This window comes from Lissotriton vulgaris, chromosome 12 (assembly GCF_964263255.1).
Source record: "Lissotriton vulgaris chromosome 12, aLisVul1.2, whole genome shotgun sequence".
NCBI lineage: Eukaryota > Metazoa > Chordata > Amphibia > Caudata > Salamandridae > Lissotriton > Lissotriton vulgaris.
Window position 1 is genome coordinate 7,901,059 of NC_141700.1, and position 17,927 is coordinate 7,918,985.

Sequence of the window (17,927 nt, forward strand, 5' to 3'; positions counted from 1 at the left end):
AATAACGGTGATGGATCAAGCCCTGATCTTTGGACTGGGTAAGAGTGGTCTGTTTAACTCAGACACTCTGTTCATCACCACCCCCTTTTCTAAATCGTTTTTGGCCACTATAGGTGTGGCAGGGTATACTCAGACATGAGTCCCTTTCTCACTGCTCCATCAGGATTCAAGCAAGCCGGGCCGAAGAAGGCTGAAATGCCAGAAACCGGTCCCCGGTAGCTTGTCTCCTTTCTGGTGAAGAATTGGCTTGGTAGTTTAGTCTGCCCTGTTCCCATGATGCACTGGGCCAGGGACAGACTGATTTGCATATAGCCAGGTTCTGAGCTGGGATGGGGCAGTGAGATAAATAACGGTGATGGATCAAGCCCTGATCTTTGGACTGGGTAAGAGTGGTCTGCTTAATTCAGACACTCTGTTCATCACCACCCCCTTTTCTGAATCCCTCTTCCTATCAAAGCAGCAACTCTACTGTTGTCATCATACAGCACGGAGCACTTCCTGTCTAATCACCAAGTTTTGGAGTCTGGTGGGAAAAAACGTAAGGAAGCTAAGAAAATGTGAGCTGGGGAGTGTGGCACCTCTTTCCCCTGCCAGGCTAGGTCTTCTATTCCTTTTCCCCATCTCATGTAGTTGCCGAGTACCGACGTCCTCTATCCACTCCTGCCTGTGAAGGAGAGTGTTGCTAGTGCTCTTGGTCCAATAGTGATCACTCTTATAATCGAATGGTATTTCTTCTGTCCTGATTGGAATACGATTGGTTATTTACTTCTCTTAATTTGCTCATTTCAGATGACTGGCAGGAAAGGACGCGTGGTTCGCCGGGCGGACGGCTCCATCACCTTTGAGTCTCGAGCTGAGCAGAGTTTGTCTATAGACAATATAAACCTCAAGGAGAAAGAGCGATTTATGAATGGCGAGAAGGTGAGGACGGAACACCCTGTGGAGTGCTTGGATGAGCATGGAGCGTGAGTGCCTGTAAGAGTCCAGAGCATGAATGTGTGGTAGAGCAAGGCTCATTCGTTCTTGGAAGAGCTTGCAGCTTGGGTTTGTGGCAGAGCCCAAAGCGTGAGTGCACGACAGAGCAAGGAGCATGCATTCAAGGCACAGCCCGAGCACGAGTGCATGCTGAAGCACACAGAGAGAGTGCATGGCTAAACATCCTTTAAAAAAATATGCAGGGAGCAGTGTGTGTTAGTTTCTGGAAATAACAATGCCAGGATACCCTTGCGGGTGATAGTGCGCCCTACAAATACACATATAACATAAGTGGCACATGACTGGAGAATCAAACAGCAAGCTGGCATCTGAATGGCTCTGCTCAGCTAGAGTGCAGCCAGAGGAATATTGTCAAGAACTACTAGCTATTCATACGTGTATTAATGTGTTCATTCATATAGAAATAGCATGCTATTACCTAAACGTACCCCACCCTTGCCAGCTCTGTTCACTTTTCTCTCGCTTCTAACTGAACCCCTTCTCTTCTCTCAGCTTGTAGCAATAATCTCAGAAGCTTCGAGTTCGGGTATCTCCTTGCAGGCTGACCGCCGGGTGCCAAACCAGAGGCGTCGAGTGCACATGACCCTGGAGTTACCGTGGAGTGCGGACAGAGCCATACAGCAGTTTGGTAAGTCTGTAAGTTCCCTTGCAGAGCTGTCGTTTACTCTCATGTTCATTCACTTATTTGAAAACCAGGAAACGTCTTTTACAAAGTGTGGGTGCTGCTGGTAGTAAACACAAACCGCATCTCGAAAGCATCATTTGAGATCGCATTCCTGCATTTACCTTGAAGTTAGTATTTTCTGTCAACTTGGAAACATAAAGTAAGCTTTTTCATACTTTGAAACGTACAGTTTGCTACATGGAATGTGGTGTTTAATCGTCTCAGTTCATTGGAATCATTGGTCTAAGGCTTGCCACTGCCCAGACATTTGCAGTTCATGCCAAGCCTTTGCCTGAGAGATGCGCCTTGGCCTGGCTGGAAATGCTTGTGTTCAATCCAGTGTTTTGTTGTGATGAAGTCCTTGCAGTGCGCATGTATGCACACCTTATCGCTTCTTTCTAGTGCCTCAGTATAGCTACTTCATTCCAACTTTTAGCTGCGCGGCTTTGTCATTTTCCATGACTAGTCATGTAGTGTTTGGTCATTCTGTTGCTTCATTTTAACTTTTTTAAATGCTTTTTTAAGTAAATCCAATTTTTTTCCCCAAGGGATTCATTCTTTCCAGAACTGTGTGCTAAAGTTTTTTCAGCTCATAGGTGCAGGGAAACGAGTGCCTCCCTTTCTAGGGGTTTGTACTTGTGTTTTTCCCAGCTCCTGAATGTGAACTTCTTTACAGCTGTTCACTGAGTTTTATCATCTCTCACTTCAGGTCGAACTCACCGCTCCAACCAGGTGTCCGCCCCAGAGTACGTCTTCCTGATCTCCGAGCTGGCGGGAGAGCGGAGGTTCGCTTCTATTGTAGCAAAGCGCCTGGAGAGCCTTGTAAGTTTTTCCCATTATAATCTTAGTGCAGTTTGACATATTGCATTATGCAGTGAGTGCTGACTGTTTTCAGTCACCTCTTGACATATATTTGCTTCTGTCATACTGTGGACTTTCAACCCTAGTTAATACTTATGACTTTTTGGCCACTGTTGTGATTATGACACATAATATTAGAAATGTCCACTTTTCTCTCTGAAGCTCTTTCACGCCATTCCTTCCCACTGGTCAACTTCATTTGCATTTAGGCAACTCACTTCACTTCCTTTCCTTATCACTATCTTTTTTCCCTTCTCAGTGTTTTTTTTTGGCATAGCTTCCTACGTGTGCATATATATCTGTCCCATTCCTTCCTTTTCTCTGTGTGCTTCCATGGCATCTTGCCTTCATTTATGTTTGATGGATTGCCTGCTTCTTTCAATTCACTTTGTGTCACCTTCATATCCTTTGTCCTCTGCAAGTGTTGCTTTCATCCATTCACCCTGAGCGTACTCTTGCACCTTCCAGTCGGGGATAATATTTTAATGTAAATATCTATTAATTGTTGTGTAGTATATTGTGATAATTTTTAAGTTGGTAATCATTTATTGACATGTTACATAATTTTCAAGATATGTAACTTTTTTCATATTTTGAGTGGTATTCATTGGAGTAAATCAGCATTTAAAATCTTAATATATATTTTTTAATTATGCATTTAGCAATTTCTTTTGGTGGTATAATTAATTGTAAATGATTATAACCATGTTTATTAATATTGAACTTCCACAATATTTGTTGACTGGCTTTAAATATTAAATCTGCCCCACACTCCTAGAATAGTGGAGTTCGAAAAGTAAATCTTCCCCACCCCAAATATTTGTACTTCCTTCCATTGTTTGTGGGAATCTAGTTAGAATAGTAAATCTGACTCTCAAAATATTTTTTGTTAGGTGCATGAGAATGAGAATTCACAATATAACCCTCCGCCAAAAATATCTATGCACTGTTCACAAAGAGAGTTCGACTAGAGCTTGAAAAGTAGATCTTTCACCTCTTAAAATGCACATTTCCCCATGTTTGTGTTGGACTGGAGTAGGAATAGTACATCGGGCCCTACCGCCCAAACATATCCGCTTTCCCTATTGTTTGTTGGATTGGGGTTTGAATAGTCAACTTGGCCTCCTGTGTATGCCTTTGCCTACATTTTTGTTATAGTAGTGTATTTTAAATATTTTTAATTTATGCTATTTATATTATTCATTTTGAATGGAATTCGTTAACATACTTTGGTTTATCATTTTTATGTATTTTTAACATATTTTTCTGTTTTTTGCCTTATAAAATTATTAGCTTTGTAAATGTTTTTAGTGATTTTATAACTGATTTTTTGTTATATCCTTTAAAAAAAATCTCTCTAAATAATTCATTCATATGTTTGTTTTTAAATACAAGTATTAATAATAATGTTTGTGTATTTTTAAAATCAATAATACGATTAAGTTATCTGATTATTAATTTTGCATGTTTTTTAATTAATATATACATTCAAATATTGTGCATACATATTTTAGTATATATTTTTAATAATTTAACTTTGTTTAAATTTAAATAATGTTATTTTAAAAAATATATATATATATAGATGTATGTGTTTATATATATATATATATATATATATATATATATATATATATATATATATATATATATATATATATATATATATATATAAATTCACTGAAAAAACCATAGGTTTCACACCAGTTATAGTTAGGAATTAGCATTTAAAAAACCTATTAAATTCACTGAAAAAACCATAGGTTTGACACCAGTTATAGTTAGCTGGAAATTTTACTGTCATAAAACCATTAAAATTCCCACGTTATAGTTAGTTGGACTCACTATAACTTGCGCGCCTGCAATGCACTGTTGATGACGTCACATATTACATCACTCATCACATGGTCAGTGACATCACTCATGACATCACTGATGACACCATCCAGTATTACATAAATATACAATATAGGATTCATTATAAAAAATATAACATTTTTAAAATGCACATTTCCCCATGTTTGTGTTGGACTGGAGTAGGAATAGTACATCGGGCCCTACCGCCCAAACATATCCGCTTTCCCTATTGTTTGTTGGATTGGGGTTTGAATAGTCAACTTGGCCTCTTGTGTGTCTTTCTGAAAAATAAATATGTTTTATATATGTATATGTAAAGGTCGATGGAAGAATAAATGTTTAAATAAGTGTCTAAAAGGATGTCTTTAAAAAAAAAAATGATTGGTTAACTGGCTTATTAAGTGTATCTTAGTGAATACATATATTAGTGAGTAATGTTTAAATATTTAAATATATGTATCAGTGTTTCACTTTGTGTATAAGTGGCTGCATGGGTTGGTGAGTAGCTACATGTGTGTGTATATGGGTTATTAGATGTTTATTTAGTATCAGTATGAGTGTCTGTATGGTTTGGTGGGGGTATTACTTAGCACATAGATGCATCAATGACTGACTCACTGTTTGTATGTGTTTTGAAGACCGCATATGTGCAGGACTGTATGGGTGGATGAGTGTGTATATATGTGTGTTAGTGAGTGAATGACTGTCTCACTAGTGTCTTTATCAGTAACGACATATGTTTTAATCTAGTATATGTGAGTATTGATGTATATAAGTGAGTATATGTGAGAGTGAGAGATTGTAAGAGTTCCTGTTTAAATAAGTATGTGTTTCTATAAGTGATTGTTTAAGAGAGTAAATATGTGTAAGTTTCCTTAGAAGTAAGGTGGTAGTGTGTGTATAGTTGTATATGCAAATAAATGGATGTTCAATAGTTTATTTGCATGTGTGAGTATGTGTGTGAGTAACTTTTGGATGAATGTCGGTGTGTAACAGGATGTATAGGTGTATCACTACATATGATGAGTGAGTATATGTATGAGTGACTATATAGAACTGTTGGTGAATGAGTGGATGTGTATATAGATGGTGGAATTACTGAATTGGTTGTTGTAACTGGTATGGGTATCTCCATTTTTTTGAAAAAATTAGTTTCTATTTTTGAATATGTGTTTCAAGGGTTACATTACACTGAAAGGAGGTCTGTCACTCTGTCACAAGGATGGTGTCATCAGTGATGTCATGAGTGATGTCACTGACCATGTCATGAGTGATGTAATATGTGACGTCATCAGCAGTGCATTGCAGGCGCGCAAGTTATAGTGAGTCCAACTAACTATAACGTGGGAATTTCAATGGTTTTATGTCAGTAAAATTTCCAGCTAACTATAACTGGTGTCAAACCTATGGTTTTTTCAGTGAATTTAATAGTTTTTTTAAATGCTAATTCCTAACTATAACTGGTGTGAAGCCTATGGTTTTTTCAGTGAATTTCAAAGGTATTTTAATAGCAAATTTCTATAGCTATGAAATGTTATATTTTTTATAATGAATCCTATATTGTATATTTATGTAATACTATTTTTTTATGTATATTGTTCATGGTTTTCTTTTTTTTGTTGTTTGGTTTTTTTTTTTGCCCTGGAGCGCTCCCGGTGCGCTTACCGGTGAGCGCACCGGTAAGCGCACCGGTAAGCGCAGTCATGCGGCGTGCCCCGGTGCGCGTACCGGTGAGCGTCCCGTTAGCGCTATTGCCGCAAACGAAAACATCATTGTGACGTATCGCGTAGCCGCATCCGCGTGATACGCACGGCGTAAGCGCACCCGGAAGCACTCGAGCGCATATGATCGCGCTGCGTAAGCGCGTCGGGTCATGTGACCTGAAAATAACACTTTTCATTGGTTCAGGACAGTTTTGGTTTCCAAATGATAAAGCCAGTGTCATGTGACCTGAAAATAACACTTTTCATTGGTTCAGGACAGTTTTGATTTCCAAAAGATGAAAGCCCCCACCTTTTTTTCTCATTCCCACTTTTTACTTTGACTGAGGAAGACCTGTTTGCAGACCTATTTGTACCTATTTGTACTGAGAAATGGCTACAGTAGCAGCAGCAGCAGGAGCATCTCCACCACCACCACCACCACCACAAGGACCACCACAACACCACAGTGGTGGAGAAGGAGAAGAGGAGGAGGAGGAGGAGAGGCGGTACCTGCCTGAAGATACTACCACCTATAAGCCAAAGGAGCACATTGTCTGGGAGTTTTTTAAAATCCCAAGGGGCCTCAAGAAAGTTAATGTGCCAAAGGTTACTTGTCTGATCTGTGGCACTGTACTTTCCAGGGGGAACCCTGCCAAAAAGTATTCTTTTGGCAACAACACCATGATTCGCCACATGCAACGCCGGCACCCAAACAACTATGCTGCGGCAGAGGTCAGAGAACTGACCAGAAACCCTCCCCAATCTTCACCCAGCACCTCCCAAAGTAAGCAACCCACTCCATCGGGTCCAGAGTCAAGTGAGATGGTCCCAAACATCCAAACCCAGTTTGGAGATTTCAAAATTGTTTGCAAATTTTGTGGAAGGACAATTTGCTATGGAGAGCAAAGTATTAAACTGATTAACCACGCCCCTTTTTACACCTCTCTGCAACGCAGCCCCCGTGCATGTTTGAAGAGGGGGAACTAATTTCCCTTGCATACTGGGGGCCCCTGGGGGCCAACTAGCCCACCAGAAGCCTCCAGTATGCGCCAGGGGGCTGCATTGCAGAGAGGTGTAATGAGGCCACACCCTTTTTTACACCTCTCTGCAACGCAGCCCCCGTGCATGTTTGAAGAGGGAGAACTAATTCCCCTTGCATACTAGGGGTCCCTGGGGGCCAACTAGCCCACCTGGAACCTCCAGTATGTGCCAGGGGGCTGCATTGCACAAAGGTGTAATGAGGCTATGCCCCTTTTTACACCTCTCTGCAACGCAGGCCACTGGCGGGTTTGCAGAGGGGGGGACTAATTCCCCTTGCATACTGGGGGTCCCTGGGTCATATCTGCCCAAACACCGATATTCCGAACGATTGAAAATGACTTTTCTTGAGAAACATTTGGATTTGGATTATCAAGTCCTATACTTTGGAATTTTTGAAAGACTGACTTTGAGGATGCTATAAATTACTCAATTCCGCCCGAATTGTGTGGGTAAAATTGATACCTAGTCACTTTGAATAAGAATGTACTTACGTCTCGTCTTAACATTTGGAAGAAATATCTAGTTATATGACAACAGGATACCAACATAACTTGAAGGAAATAAGAACGCCCTGAAGAAGTTCTGTTACGAAACCAATAGCAGGTCACCTATAGCCCTCATGATTGTGAACATTAAGGTATGGACAGATGAAACCACTAGCAAATCTCTCTGCGTGATAATCTTTGGTAAACAAGAGGGGGTGCAATCCTTGTGGGGATTGCAAGTGCCAATACACGGCAAGATTATGATACATACACGATAAATTATGTGTTAAACAATATAGTTTTGAAAATTGTATGTTGGTGTTGGGCGCTAAAAAGTTTTAAAGATGGCGCTCATGTAAATGTATGCAACATAGTCCCTCACCTATGTCTATCACGCGACACAGGTTCTTTTTAAAAATGGTGCCGCGCAGCGCGTTCTTTTAGATACCGAGGAAGGGACGCTTCCCGAAACGCGTCTGTCTTGATATTAAAAAATCGTTGAAGCTGAAGATCCAGTGAGTGCTGTATTTCATCTCACTGCAAGAACTTTGGAGGAGAATTATGGAGCGTTGAGATATATATATATATATATATATATGGGTGTGTGTATATATGAATGCATTTACAGATATTTATTTTGGACCATGATATATTTGTAGTAGATATAGTGATACTTTACATTATAAGTATATAAAGTTTATATTTTTAAGTCAATATTTTAACATCATTATTTTTGTTGTCTTTATTCTTACGAAAAGTGTGTGTGGCTTGCCTTTTTTAAATCATTATTGTGTGTCTTGATTGTTCCTTTCATTCTCCATCTGGTGTCTTGTTTGCTGTCTTCTGCAAAGTGTATGATGGCTTACTTACATTTTCATGTGCCAAAGCTTGTTCTGTGTGCTTCTTGCCTTGCTTAATCCCCTTTACCTGAATTAAATTGAAATTGCCTACAACTCATGATGGGGTGTTTTCTCCATTTTGTCTTTTAGTCATGGTTTTCCTCCTTTCAGTTTCTGTTTGGTTGCCTGTTTGCTTCTGTTCTTTGTGTGTGCGGGCTTACCTTCTTTCAATCACTCTATGTTGTATTATTTGTTCATTTTATTGTCTTTGTGGTTGCTATTATGCTACCATTCTCTGTGTGTGGTGGGTCACTTACATTTTCATTTGGTAGCTCGCAATCCACCTTCTTTATTTGTTTGTGTATGTGTGGTACTTTGCTCCCTTCCATTCTCCATGTTTGGTGGGTCTCTTACATTTTCGGTGTGTGTGTGTGTTGCTCTCTTACATAACCTGTGTGTATGGCAGGTCAGTTACATTTTCAGTTTGTTGTACTTTACACGCTGCATTCTTGGTGAGTGGTGTGGTTGTGGTGTGTTTGGGACTGGGAGGGTAATAGACTTAAGGTTTGAAACATGTTTTGAGAGCTTCTAGTTTGAAACCTTTAGATCAAAAAACTGTTTGATATTACAATTTTGACCATTACCTCTTCTTAGTTTTAGTGGTAATTGCAGTTCCAATCTTCATGTATGAAATCTTATATATGTGCTCACTTTCCTGAGTGTTGCAGTGCACTCATGGTCATAGTCTCTGCCATCTTCATCCGTTTTCCCTCATTAGGTAGCTCCAACTTACTTCACCTTCTCTGGAGAGGGTTTCTGTTCCTCATTCCCACGCTCTATAAACACTATTAGGCCTTTTCTCCCTCTCTGGTAGGTGGGTGGATATTTTCTCGCTTTTTGCTCTCTCCAAATGGCTATCTTCACCCTGTTCCTAAATGTGACTCCCTCCCCTCCAATCCTCGTAAGCTCCTTTTTTCCTAACTTTTCTCTGCTGGAGTTACCTTCTTCCTTCCTGTTTTTTCTCTCTCTCCAGGAAACTTTCTTCTATTAGTATCAGTGACAGTTCTTTCCTTCTCCCATGTTTCTCTGCCTCCACACTTTTCCTCTATCTTCAACCTTTGCCTTTCAGTGGCTGTCTGTCATCCTTAGATAATCCTTTCCTGAGTAATGTTTTTTTCTTTTTTCCTCCCTCTGAAAGCATCTCATTCTTCTTTCTCTATGATTCTCCCTTTTGGCTGCTTTTCCCTCTTTAAATATCTCTCTCTCTCTCTCTCTCTCTCTCTCTATCTCTCTCTCTCTCTTTCTCTCTTTCTCACTGTCTGCTGCGTCCTCTTTCTTTTTTATTCCTTGCTGTGTAACTGTCTCTCGTTCTTTGCCTTTCGTTCTGGGTCTCTCATTTACCCGCTATAAATCTTTCTCTCATCATGTCTTTCTTTCCTTCCTTGTCTTTGCTCTTTTTTCCAGATCTCATCCTTCTCTCTCTCCCTCACTGAGTGGCTAGTATTTCCTTCCTTTTCTTGTTCCTACCTATCTAAGTCTCAGTGGTGGTGACAGGGGATTAGGTTCTTCCCTTCCTTTGCGGGGGTCTTCACAGATCTGCTTCTGTCTTTCAATAGGGTGCCTTAACACACGGGGACCGTCGTGCAACGGAGTCGCGGGACTTCAGCAAGTACAACTTTGAGAATAAGGTATGTGTGGAAATCTGCATTGTAACAATTATGATTGCATACACAAAACCTTCACACACACAATCCTTGTACACCACCTCCAAGCACACAAAGCCTTCACACCTAAATGAATACAGAGTCTTTGCACCTAATGACTCCACTGTGCATAGACACACTCTCCTCAGGCACTGCTCCATTCTCAGAAAACCTCCACATGTAAATACACGTACATACACATACTGCTGCCACAATCTTTGTGTACAGAGTCTCTGCACACAGTCTCCTCACACATCACTTCACACCTATACTCATTCACTCTCTGTACACGCTGCCTTCAGTCTTCCTGCACACAAACACTCCGTGCATAGTCTCCTCACACACTGCCTCCAATACACACAAAACTTCCACACCCAATCTACGCACCCTGCTTCCACACAGTCTTCGTATACACAAAACCTCTGCATAGTCCCCTCACACACCGCTTCTACTCCTAAATAGTCATACCGTCTGTGCACACACGACCTCAACACAGTCTTCGTAAACACAAAGCCTCTTCACCTACAGCCTCCATACACATGTAAATACGCATGCAGTTTGTGCACACTGCCTCATCGCAGTCTTCAGACAGACACCCCTTGCACACAAACACACACTCCACACGCACAAAGTGCAGTCTGCATACACACAAACCATACTCGCACTCACTCACAGTCTGCAAACAATTCCTCCACGTCATTGTCAGCCCTAGTGCACACACCACCTTCACCCTGATGATACCTGCGGGATACACACAAGGTCTGTGGTTTGTTTACCTTTCTTGCTTCTCAGTTATGTGTTTGCTGCTGAGGCCAGAGCTGGAGCAGCTGTAAGGAACCTTCAAGCCTGTGTCGACAGCGTCACCTCCTGTGGTTTGTCACACCCTCTGCGCTTTTGAGTTTTGACAGAGTGGGCTCTAGCATGACCAGGCACCAACTCTTGCGCAGGAGGTGTGCAGCGGATAGTCGGTACGGACACACTAGTGTGACTCTTGGTTTCTGAGGAAGCCTACGATGGCGCCTCCCTTGTCTTTCTTCTACCTCTGAGCGAGCACAGCAGACGGAGAGCTCAAATGCATTACACCCATGCTCTTCATCCCTCCTGAACTTTTGACAAGTATAGTTTGTGGCAGAGCTTGTCTCCATCATCACAGTATATGCTCTTGAGAGACCTTAAGTATGGCCTGGCTCTTGTCCAGCATTGTCTCGTGGCAAGAGCCCGTTCTGCTTGTTGATGATGCAGTCACTCCGCACTCAGTGCTCCCCGCTGTCTTGTCCTCTCGTGTCTTCAGCACTTGCTCTTCACTCTCAGGTAGCACGAATGTGCCCAGGGTCCTTTGTGTCCTCTTTGCTTCTCTGTCATTCTCGAGCCCCCTGTCTGACTTGACCATGCTTACTGAGAAAACCAGCAAACCGTGTTGTTCATGTATAGACCATAGATTTGATTGCGATGTCACCTCGTCTCACCATTAGTGAGGAACTTGGATGGAATAGTAGTTGCAGTTTAGTTGTCTTGTAGTGTGCAAAAAAGGACCAGCTCTCCTGCTTGTAGGTGTATTGTTATCACCCTTCTGGGCAAGGAGGCTGTGTTATTCTTCTGGGCTCTTCTCTGCTGCCCTTTCCCATCATTTCCAGCACAGCCCTCGGTATTCCCTCATGTGGGTTATCTTCACGTGTGTTCTCCTGACTAGCAGGTCGTCTAGTGCTACCGATGTTTTGCTGTCTTGGATTGAGGGATTTGAACTTTCAAATAGTGATTTGTTAACTGATTTTCGAAACAGCAGCTTGCCCATGATGTAGTGAATACTTTATAGAACGCCAGAAGCACATATTCAGTGGCAGTGATCAGGACGTCATGCTGGTCACCTGGGAGATTATAGACATCTACATTGACGTGCTGCCATTAAGCTGCCGGACTTGGCATCGTGATGGCTGGTGCCGGCTAGTGGCCTGCTTCCATGCTTGATATGACATGCCGTTGTCAACCACTTGTAAACCACGGCCTTCAGACCGGGGCTCACATCCTCTCCTTTTGTCATCCATTTGGTTTTAGTTTCCCATGATGGCTCTTAGGGAGTCATCGGGACATGGCTGTTACAGTTCCACTTTATTTTATCTGTATTCCTTTAATGTGGCTGCCAGTTGATGGCGGACTCAACATATTGCTGAAAGTCTTCTCCTAGCTTGCGGTCAGGGGCCAGGGGTGATGATTGGAGTCTGGCAAGAATACTAATCTCTCCAGGGTTTATGTTGTAAAGAGTGCCCTATCAGACCTTCAGTGATTGCCACCTCTTCAAGCACCACTGTTGTCAGGAGAGCGTTTTGTACTACGTAATTGAGATAATTCTCCAAGAGGCGTGTGTTGTATTCTTTGTGCTTTGTCTGGAGTCTCGGCGGAAAGAGAAAATCTTGAGCTTGCCTTGCTTGGGTGATACAGGATTTGCAAGTTGCATTGTTTTAGCCTTGAGCATTCATTTTATGCTAGTTACAAATGTGAGTGAGTGCCTGGTGGCCTGACCAGTGTGAACTATGGGCTTTCCAAAAGTCTATTGTGATAGTACCCAGAGACGATAACTAACTCCTCTCTTTTAAGCATCTCTGCCCCGGAGAGAGATTTTGCTTGGCTGCTGTCAGCAGTGTGGCTATTAGTTTCTACCTAGTCACCGGCAAGAAGACCGTGCCCTCATGCTGGCATTGACAATCAGTGAAATATGCTGTATTGGTATAACGTGGAGTGGGGAGTATAGTGTGCATGACTGCTGGATTGTTTCCAATGTCCCATGATGTTCCGTTATCCACATCCAGGTAGCATGCGTCTTTGACATCCCCGAGAGCTTGTGTGATTGAATCCAGGCTTTCAATAAATAATCTTCAGCCGGACAACGTGGCATGTGCACAACTTTGCAACGTATCCTAGCAGTGTATAAAATTGATCCTTCTGTCCTGTCTGGGCTTGACAGGATTTGGTACATTTGAAGTGTCCACAATCTGGGTTCTTTTGAAGATGAGCTGACCACAAGACTATCGTTCATGGTGACATGCACTGGGAAATAATGAGCAAAAACAGAAATGAGGGGTTCACTGGCAGGAATTGTAAAGCACATTGGAAAATTTCAGGAAAAACAAATGAACTTTTCTAGCCCACTCGCTACATGGCCGGATAGACCTAGCTTGTGGCTATACAACTATTCATGGTGCACAGCCATTGTTACTGATAAGTAACTGTTTTCTTTGTTCCGTGTTAGAGTTAGGGATAACCAAATCCCCACATTTAGTGGTGATGGCCATCTTTTTCCTAGCAGCCGCTGGCAGGGGGTTGGCCTACAGGCGGGAATGATAATTGAGTTATCTCCTATTATCTTGGGTTGAGATTAAAGCGCAAGTCTTTCCTGTCCTTTGGAAGTGAATCTTCCCTTTGGAGTTCATCTGCTTTCTGTCAGATACCTTAGTTAAGGGGATGGAGGCACCACTAACCTGTGACCATCCTTTGTGTATCATGAGAAGAGTTTGGACAGCTGCAACAGTGCACACACACAAGCGCCTTCCGCAACCACCACACACCGTGAAAGCTTCACCCACACACTCCGCAGTAACAGCAGAGGCAAAAAGGGACAAGCACCCCTACTAAGAAGAGGCAAGCCACGGCTGACAAATATTTCAAGCTTCCCTTATACAGAAACCCAACACCCTCACCCAAGCATGGACCACTGCAGTCTTGCTTCCATCACAGTCAGCCTGAGCAACGTTCTGTTCATAGCAAAAGCGACACACAGCAGTCGCGCAAACAACAGAAGAGCTTGTTCTTGTGCTACAGCGCCAGCAGGCAAGTTACTCTCTCGGGGATATTTTGCACTTCATTGGCAGCACTTGCTTGTGTGACTGCTGCACATACGCACAGAAGCAGCAGCAGTGAAAGCTTTCTCAACTCTCTCGTTTTCTCTGCCTCGTCATATACACCTCCCCTCTTCCTGTGAACATCAGTAAAAGGAGTTATCTGAAAGCCTTACTCTTATCACTTTACTCTCTCAATACATCTATAGTTCAAATGTCACATATTTTTTTTTTTGACAAAGTGGTCGACACCACTGTTTTGGTGTAGTTGGTGATAATCGTCTGCTTCAGGGCGAAGAGTCAATGTGTAACAGGTTTAAAGATGTTTCTGTTGGCTGGCAGAACATGCGATCTACCAAAGTAGAGGCTGCCCTAAGAAATGGGAAAAGATTTGGGGACAATGGCAAATATAATGAGGGTTATGACTGTGGTATTAAAGATATGACGTGGGGCCCCGTTGAAGATATTGTATCTTCTCCGATGACAATAGACAACCTCAAACACACTGGTCGGATTATATGTAATCTGATGGTATACAGATGTACTGCTGTTGTGTTGTATGTAATAAAAAGAATATTTAAAAAAAGATGTTTCTCTTACAGAATATGAAAGCAGATGACTTCGGATAGCACCTGCACATTAGTGTTTTGGTCTGTTTCTAGGGAAGGTCTTATTTGGACACCAACAGACTTTGGCAGGTTATACATTTTATGTGAACAAAGATTAATGCTGACCGCTTCTCAATCTTTAATTATTACCAGTGTGTTAGTTTTGTGTAGGGCTGTGGCCACACTCTTCTCAGTATCTTTTTGAGAATACTTATTACTCTGACTATAGTTGGGTAGACCCTATTGCTTTTTGCATTACTTAAATTGCCCTTACCTATGTGGATTCCATGTGATTGTCGCCTCTCCGCAGTACGGCTCCAGAGCTCTCAGCAGAATCCTTGCCGCTATCCTCCAGCAGGCAGAGAACAAAGTGCCTCCTCCCAAGAACTACCCTGGTGGGGATGCTGCTTTCTTCCTTGGTGAGAGAAGGACCCCAGATCTATGCGAGATAGTGTGGTGGTGTCATGTGTGCCTGCGTCACGGTTCGTGTGGTGATGTGATGTGTGCCTGCGTCACGGTGCGTGTGGTGATGTAATGTGTGCTTGCGTCACGGTACAGTGCAGGTTGCTGTGTGCTGCAGTCTGTGGACTACATTATGTGGCTGTTAAAACCCTGGGCTGCAACATGCTGGGTGTGGGCTGTAGTGTTTCAGAATGCAGCGTGTTTCCGTGCAGTGTGTGGCCTACATGTGTGTCAGTGCAGGCTGCTGTATGCTGTAGTCTGTGGACCTCATTATGTGATCGTGCAGTCCGTGGGCTGCAGCCTCCTGTATGTGGGCTCCAGTGTGCAGACTGCAGTTTGCGGCTGACTTTACAGGCCATTGATACCTGTCTGTTCCTTTTCTTTCATTCCCAGAGATGAAGCAAGGTCTGATCTCTGTTGGAATCTGCTGCAGGGAGCCCAAATACAAATGTGTCACTGTGGAAAAGGGTGGGTATGACTCGTCGCTCCTTCAGTCTGTGCCTTAGTGTTTTTGACTGTCACTTTGACCTTTGTTAATCAGTTAGCTGCTAAACTTGTAATCTCACTGACCCCTCCTCTTATTACTTGACTCCTACATTTTCTCTGTCTGCTTTTTTCTCAGTCTCTTGCTTACCTCAGTTACCGCTCTCTCTCACTTGGCCTGTCACACTATTCCCTCTTCCTTGTATTTCATCGATGTGTTCCCTCTCCATAATGGCAACTCCCTGCGCATACTTTCAAGATTTCGAGACTCTAAATCTGGTGTTTCCTTTTCAACAGTCACAGATTCCAAAAGTCTCTAAAAGTGCCGTAAAAGATTGTAAATACTTGAAGATGAATAAATAGTCTCCATCCAAAGCACAAGTTGAGCAGACAAAACAACGATGCAGCTCACTGAAAACAGACCGGCTCTGCTTTACCCCCCTCACTAAACCCCAGGATGACTCCTTCTCCATGAGATTTACTGCTGCTCATAAGTTAAAATCCCTCTGGACACAGGCTCGCCGCCGCCCCGTTCTCACCATCCAAAGGCGTCAATATTTGCACCTGTCTGATCACTACAGATCCATTTCTCACTCCTGGCTGAAAACACTGACATTTTTCAGCCCATATGCAAAGCCATATGGATTCAAGATAATATCAGACTTAACCCAGAACTTGAACCAATTAAATACATTCTGAAGATAGCGTTTACGGTCACTTCGACGCTGCCGGTGGTCAACCACTACAAATGTATCATTTAATACAAAGGATAATATTCAGAGCTGTAGGAAATCCACCTTTTCTGCATGGTCACCCCGTGTTGTTTGGCTTTTGCTGGAGTATTTTTGCTATCTTTTGAATGCTGTGCACTTTTCCATTTCTAACCTGTAGTAAAGTCCTTGTGCTCCTCTTTAACTCGTTGACCGTGGTGCGAAATCCGCCGCGGTGCGGGCGAAATAATGAGTGGATGAGTTTCAGGCGGCCCCTGGCCGTCCTCCGTACACGCCCACTGTGACGTCAGAGGGCCGGGTGCCATCCGACGCATGGAAGAGTTAAACATGGTCAAATTGAAATTGTCCTAATTGATATATTTAACTTACATGTAACTCCCTAGAATATCGTACAAGATGTACCCAGTGCCTGGAAGTTAAACGCCACTACTGAACTATAGCAGCTATTGTGCCATCCACTACAGTTGTACTGTAAAACAAGGCTTTAGGCCTCCCATTGTAGCCAGACTTCGACAGTATAAAAACTGCAATTTGGCCTAACAAATAAACCCTTTTGACAGCTCAAAACCTCCTTTTTAAATATGAATAAGTCACCCCTATGTACACCTGGTCTCCCCCAAGGCAGGGTGCGTGGTACTTAAAAGTAGGCCATGTAGAAATTTAAAGCTAACGTCCTTACAGTTACTAGCACCCAAAAGCTATATTTGACTGTGGCAGGCTTAGCTGTCCTATGTAGAAAACCAGAGAAGAGATAGAAAATCCTAATAGTGTATCTCGAGAAGGGCACTTGCTAGATAAAAAATTAAATACCTATTTTTAATAGTTTTAAAAATCCAGTTCAATGGTGAAATTTGATCTTGATTGAATATTAGGAGATATTAAGGAACATTTAGTTTTAGAAAGTTATCTATCTGCATTTGCTCTCTTACTTCTGACAGCCAGGGATTAGCATTTGAGTAGTAGTGAAAAAGGTGTGAAATGCCTCTCAGGAACAAACAATAGGCAGACCTGAATGGGCAGAGATGACTCCTCTGAACATCCCTCAATATGTAGGGTGAGGGATGCGGGCATCCTTTTTGACATTACAGTGTCAATTCCTGCGTGGTAAGTCTGCTGGGTTTAGATATAACCCTTGGGGCACACTTGGAAGGAAGGTACCTGACTAATGTCTCTGGGTTTATTGTGGGCTCAGTCTCTTCCTCAAACTGTATTTTAGTGTTAGATGTGGGAGCACACCAGGCCTGCTAAAGTACACCTCTTGACCCCCATTAATATGGCCAAAGAATTTTACCATTTTGAAAATGCTCCAAGTTGGGTTGGCCCTGGGAAACTTTATGCTATAAGTTAGTGTGTGCTCATGATTCATTCCTTCCCAGTGATTGTATGATGGAACCACGAGTCCCTAAACAACGCATGCCTTAACGCGGTCTTAGCAAAGACCCCGTCTTTACCACACATGACCAGAAAATTACCCCTACCCCAGCCCCCCGACCTGAGCCATAAAACTGGCCCACAGCCCTGAAAGCTGCCCTTCCCCCCGCCCTGAGGCCTAAAACTCGGCCCACTACCCTTAAAACGAACTTGACGCCAGCCACCCTTCCTGAGCCCTAAAACCAGCCCCCAGCCCTTAAAACTACCTGACATGCTCCCCCCTCCCCCAGCTA

At 42.7% G+C, this 17,927-nt stretch overlaps 1 protein-coding gene across 7 annotated transcripts in view; it reads left to right on the forward strand.

Moving 5' to 3' along the window:
- The window catches only part of SBNO2 (strawberry notch homolog 2), a 390,195-nt gene that overhangs the window by 329,502 nt on the left and 42,766 nt on the right, over positions 1-17,927 (forward strand). For all 7 annotated transcript variants that reach the window (XM_086946697.1, XM_086946699.1, XM_086946698.1 and 4 more), the window contains 6 exons: positions 790-921; positions 1,489-1,624; positions 2,370-2,482; positions 10,063-10,134; positions 14,898-15,006; positions 15,443-15,517. In XM_086946697.1, coding sequence (XP_086802823.1) covers positions 790-921; positions 1,489-1,624; positions 2,370-2,482; positions 10,063-10,134; positions 14,898-15,006; positions 15,443-15,517 — 637 coding nt within the window. The remainder of the gene's footprint in view (positions 1-789; positions 922-1,488; positions 1,625-2,369; positions 2,483-10,062; positions 10,135-14,897; positions 15,007-15,442; positions 15,518-17,927) is intronic.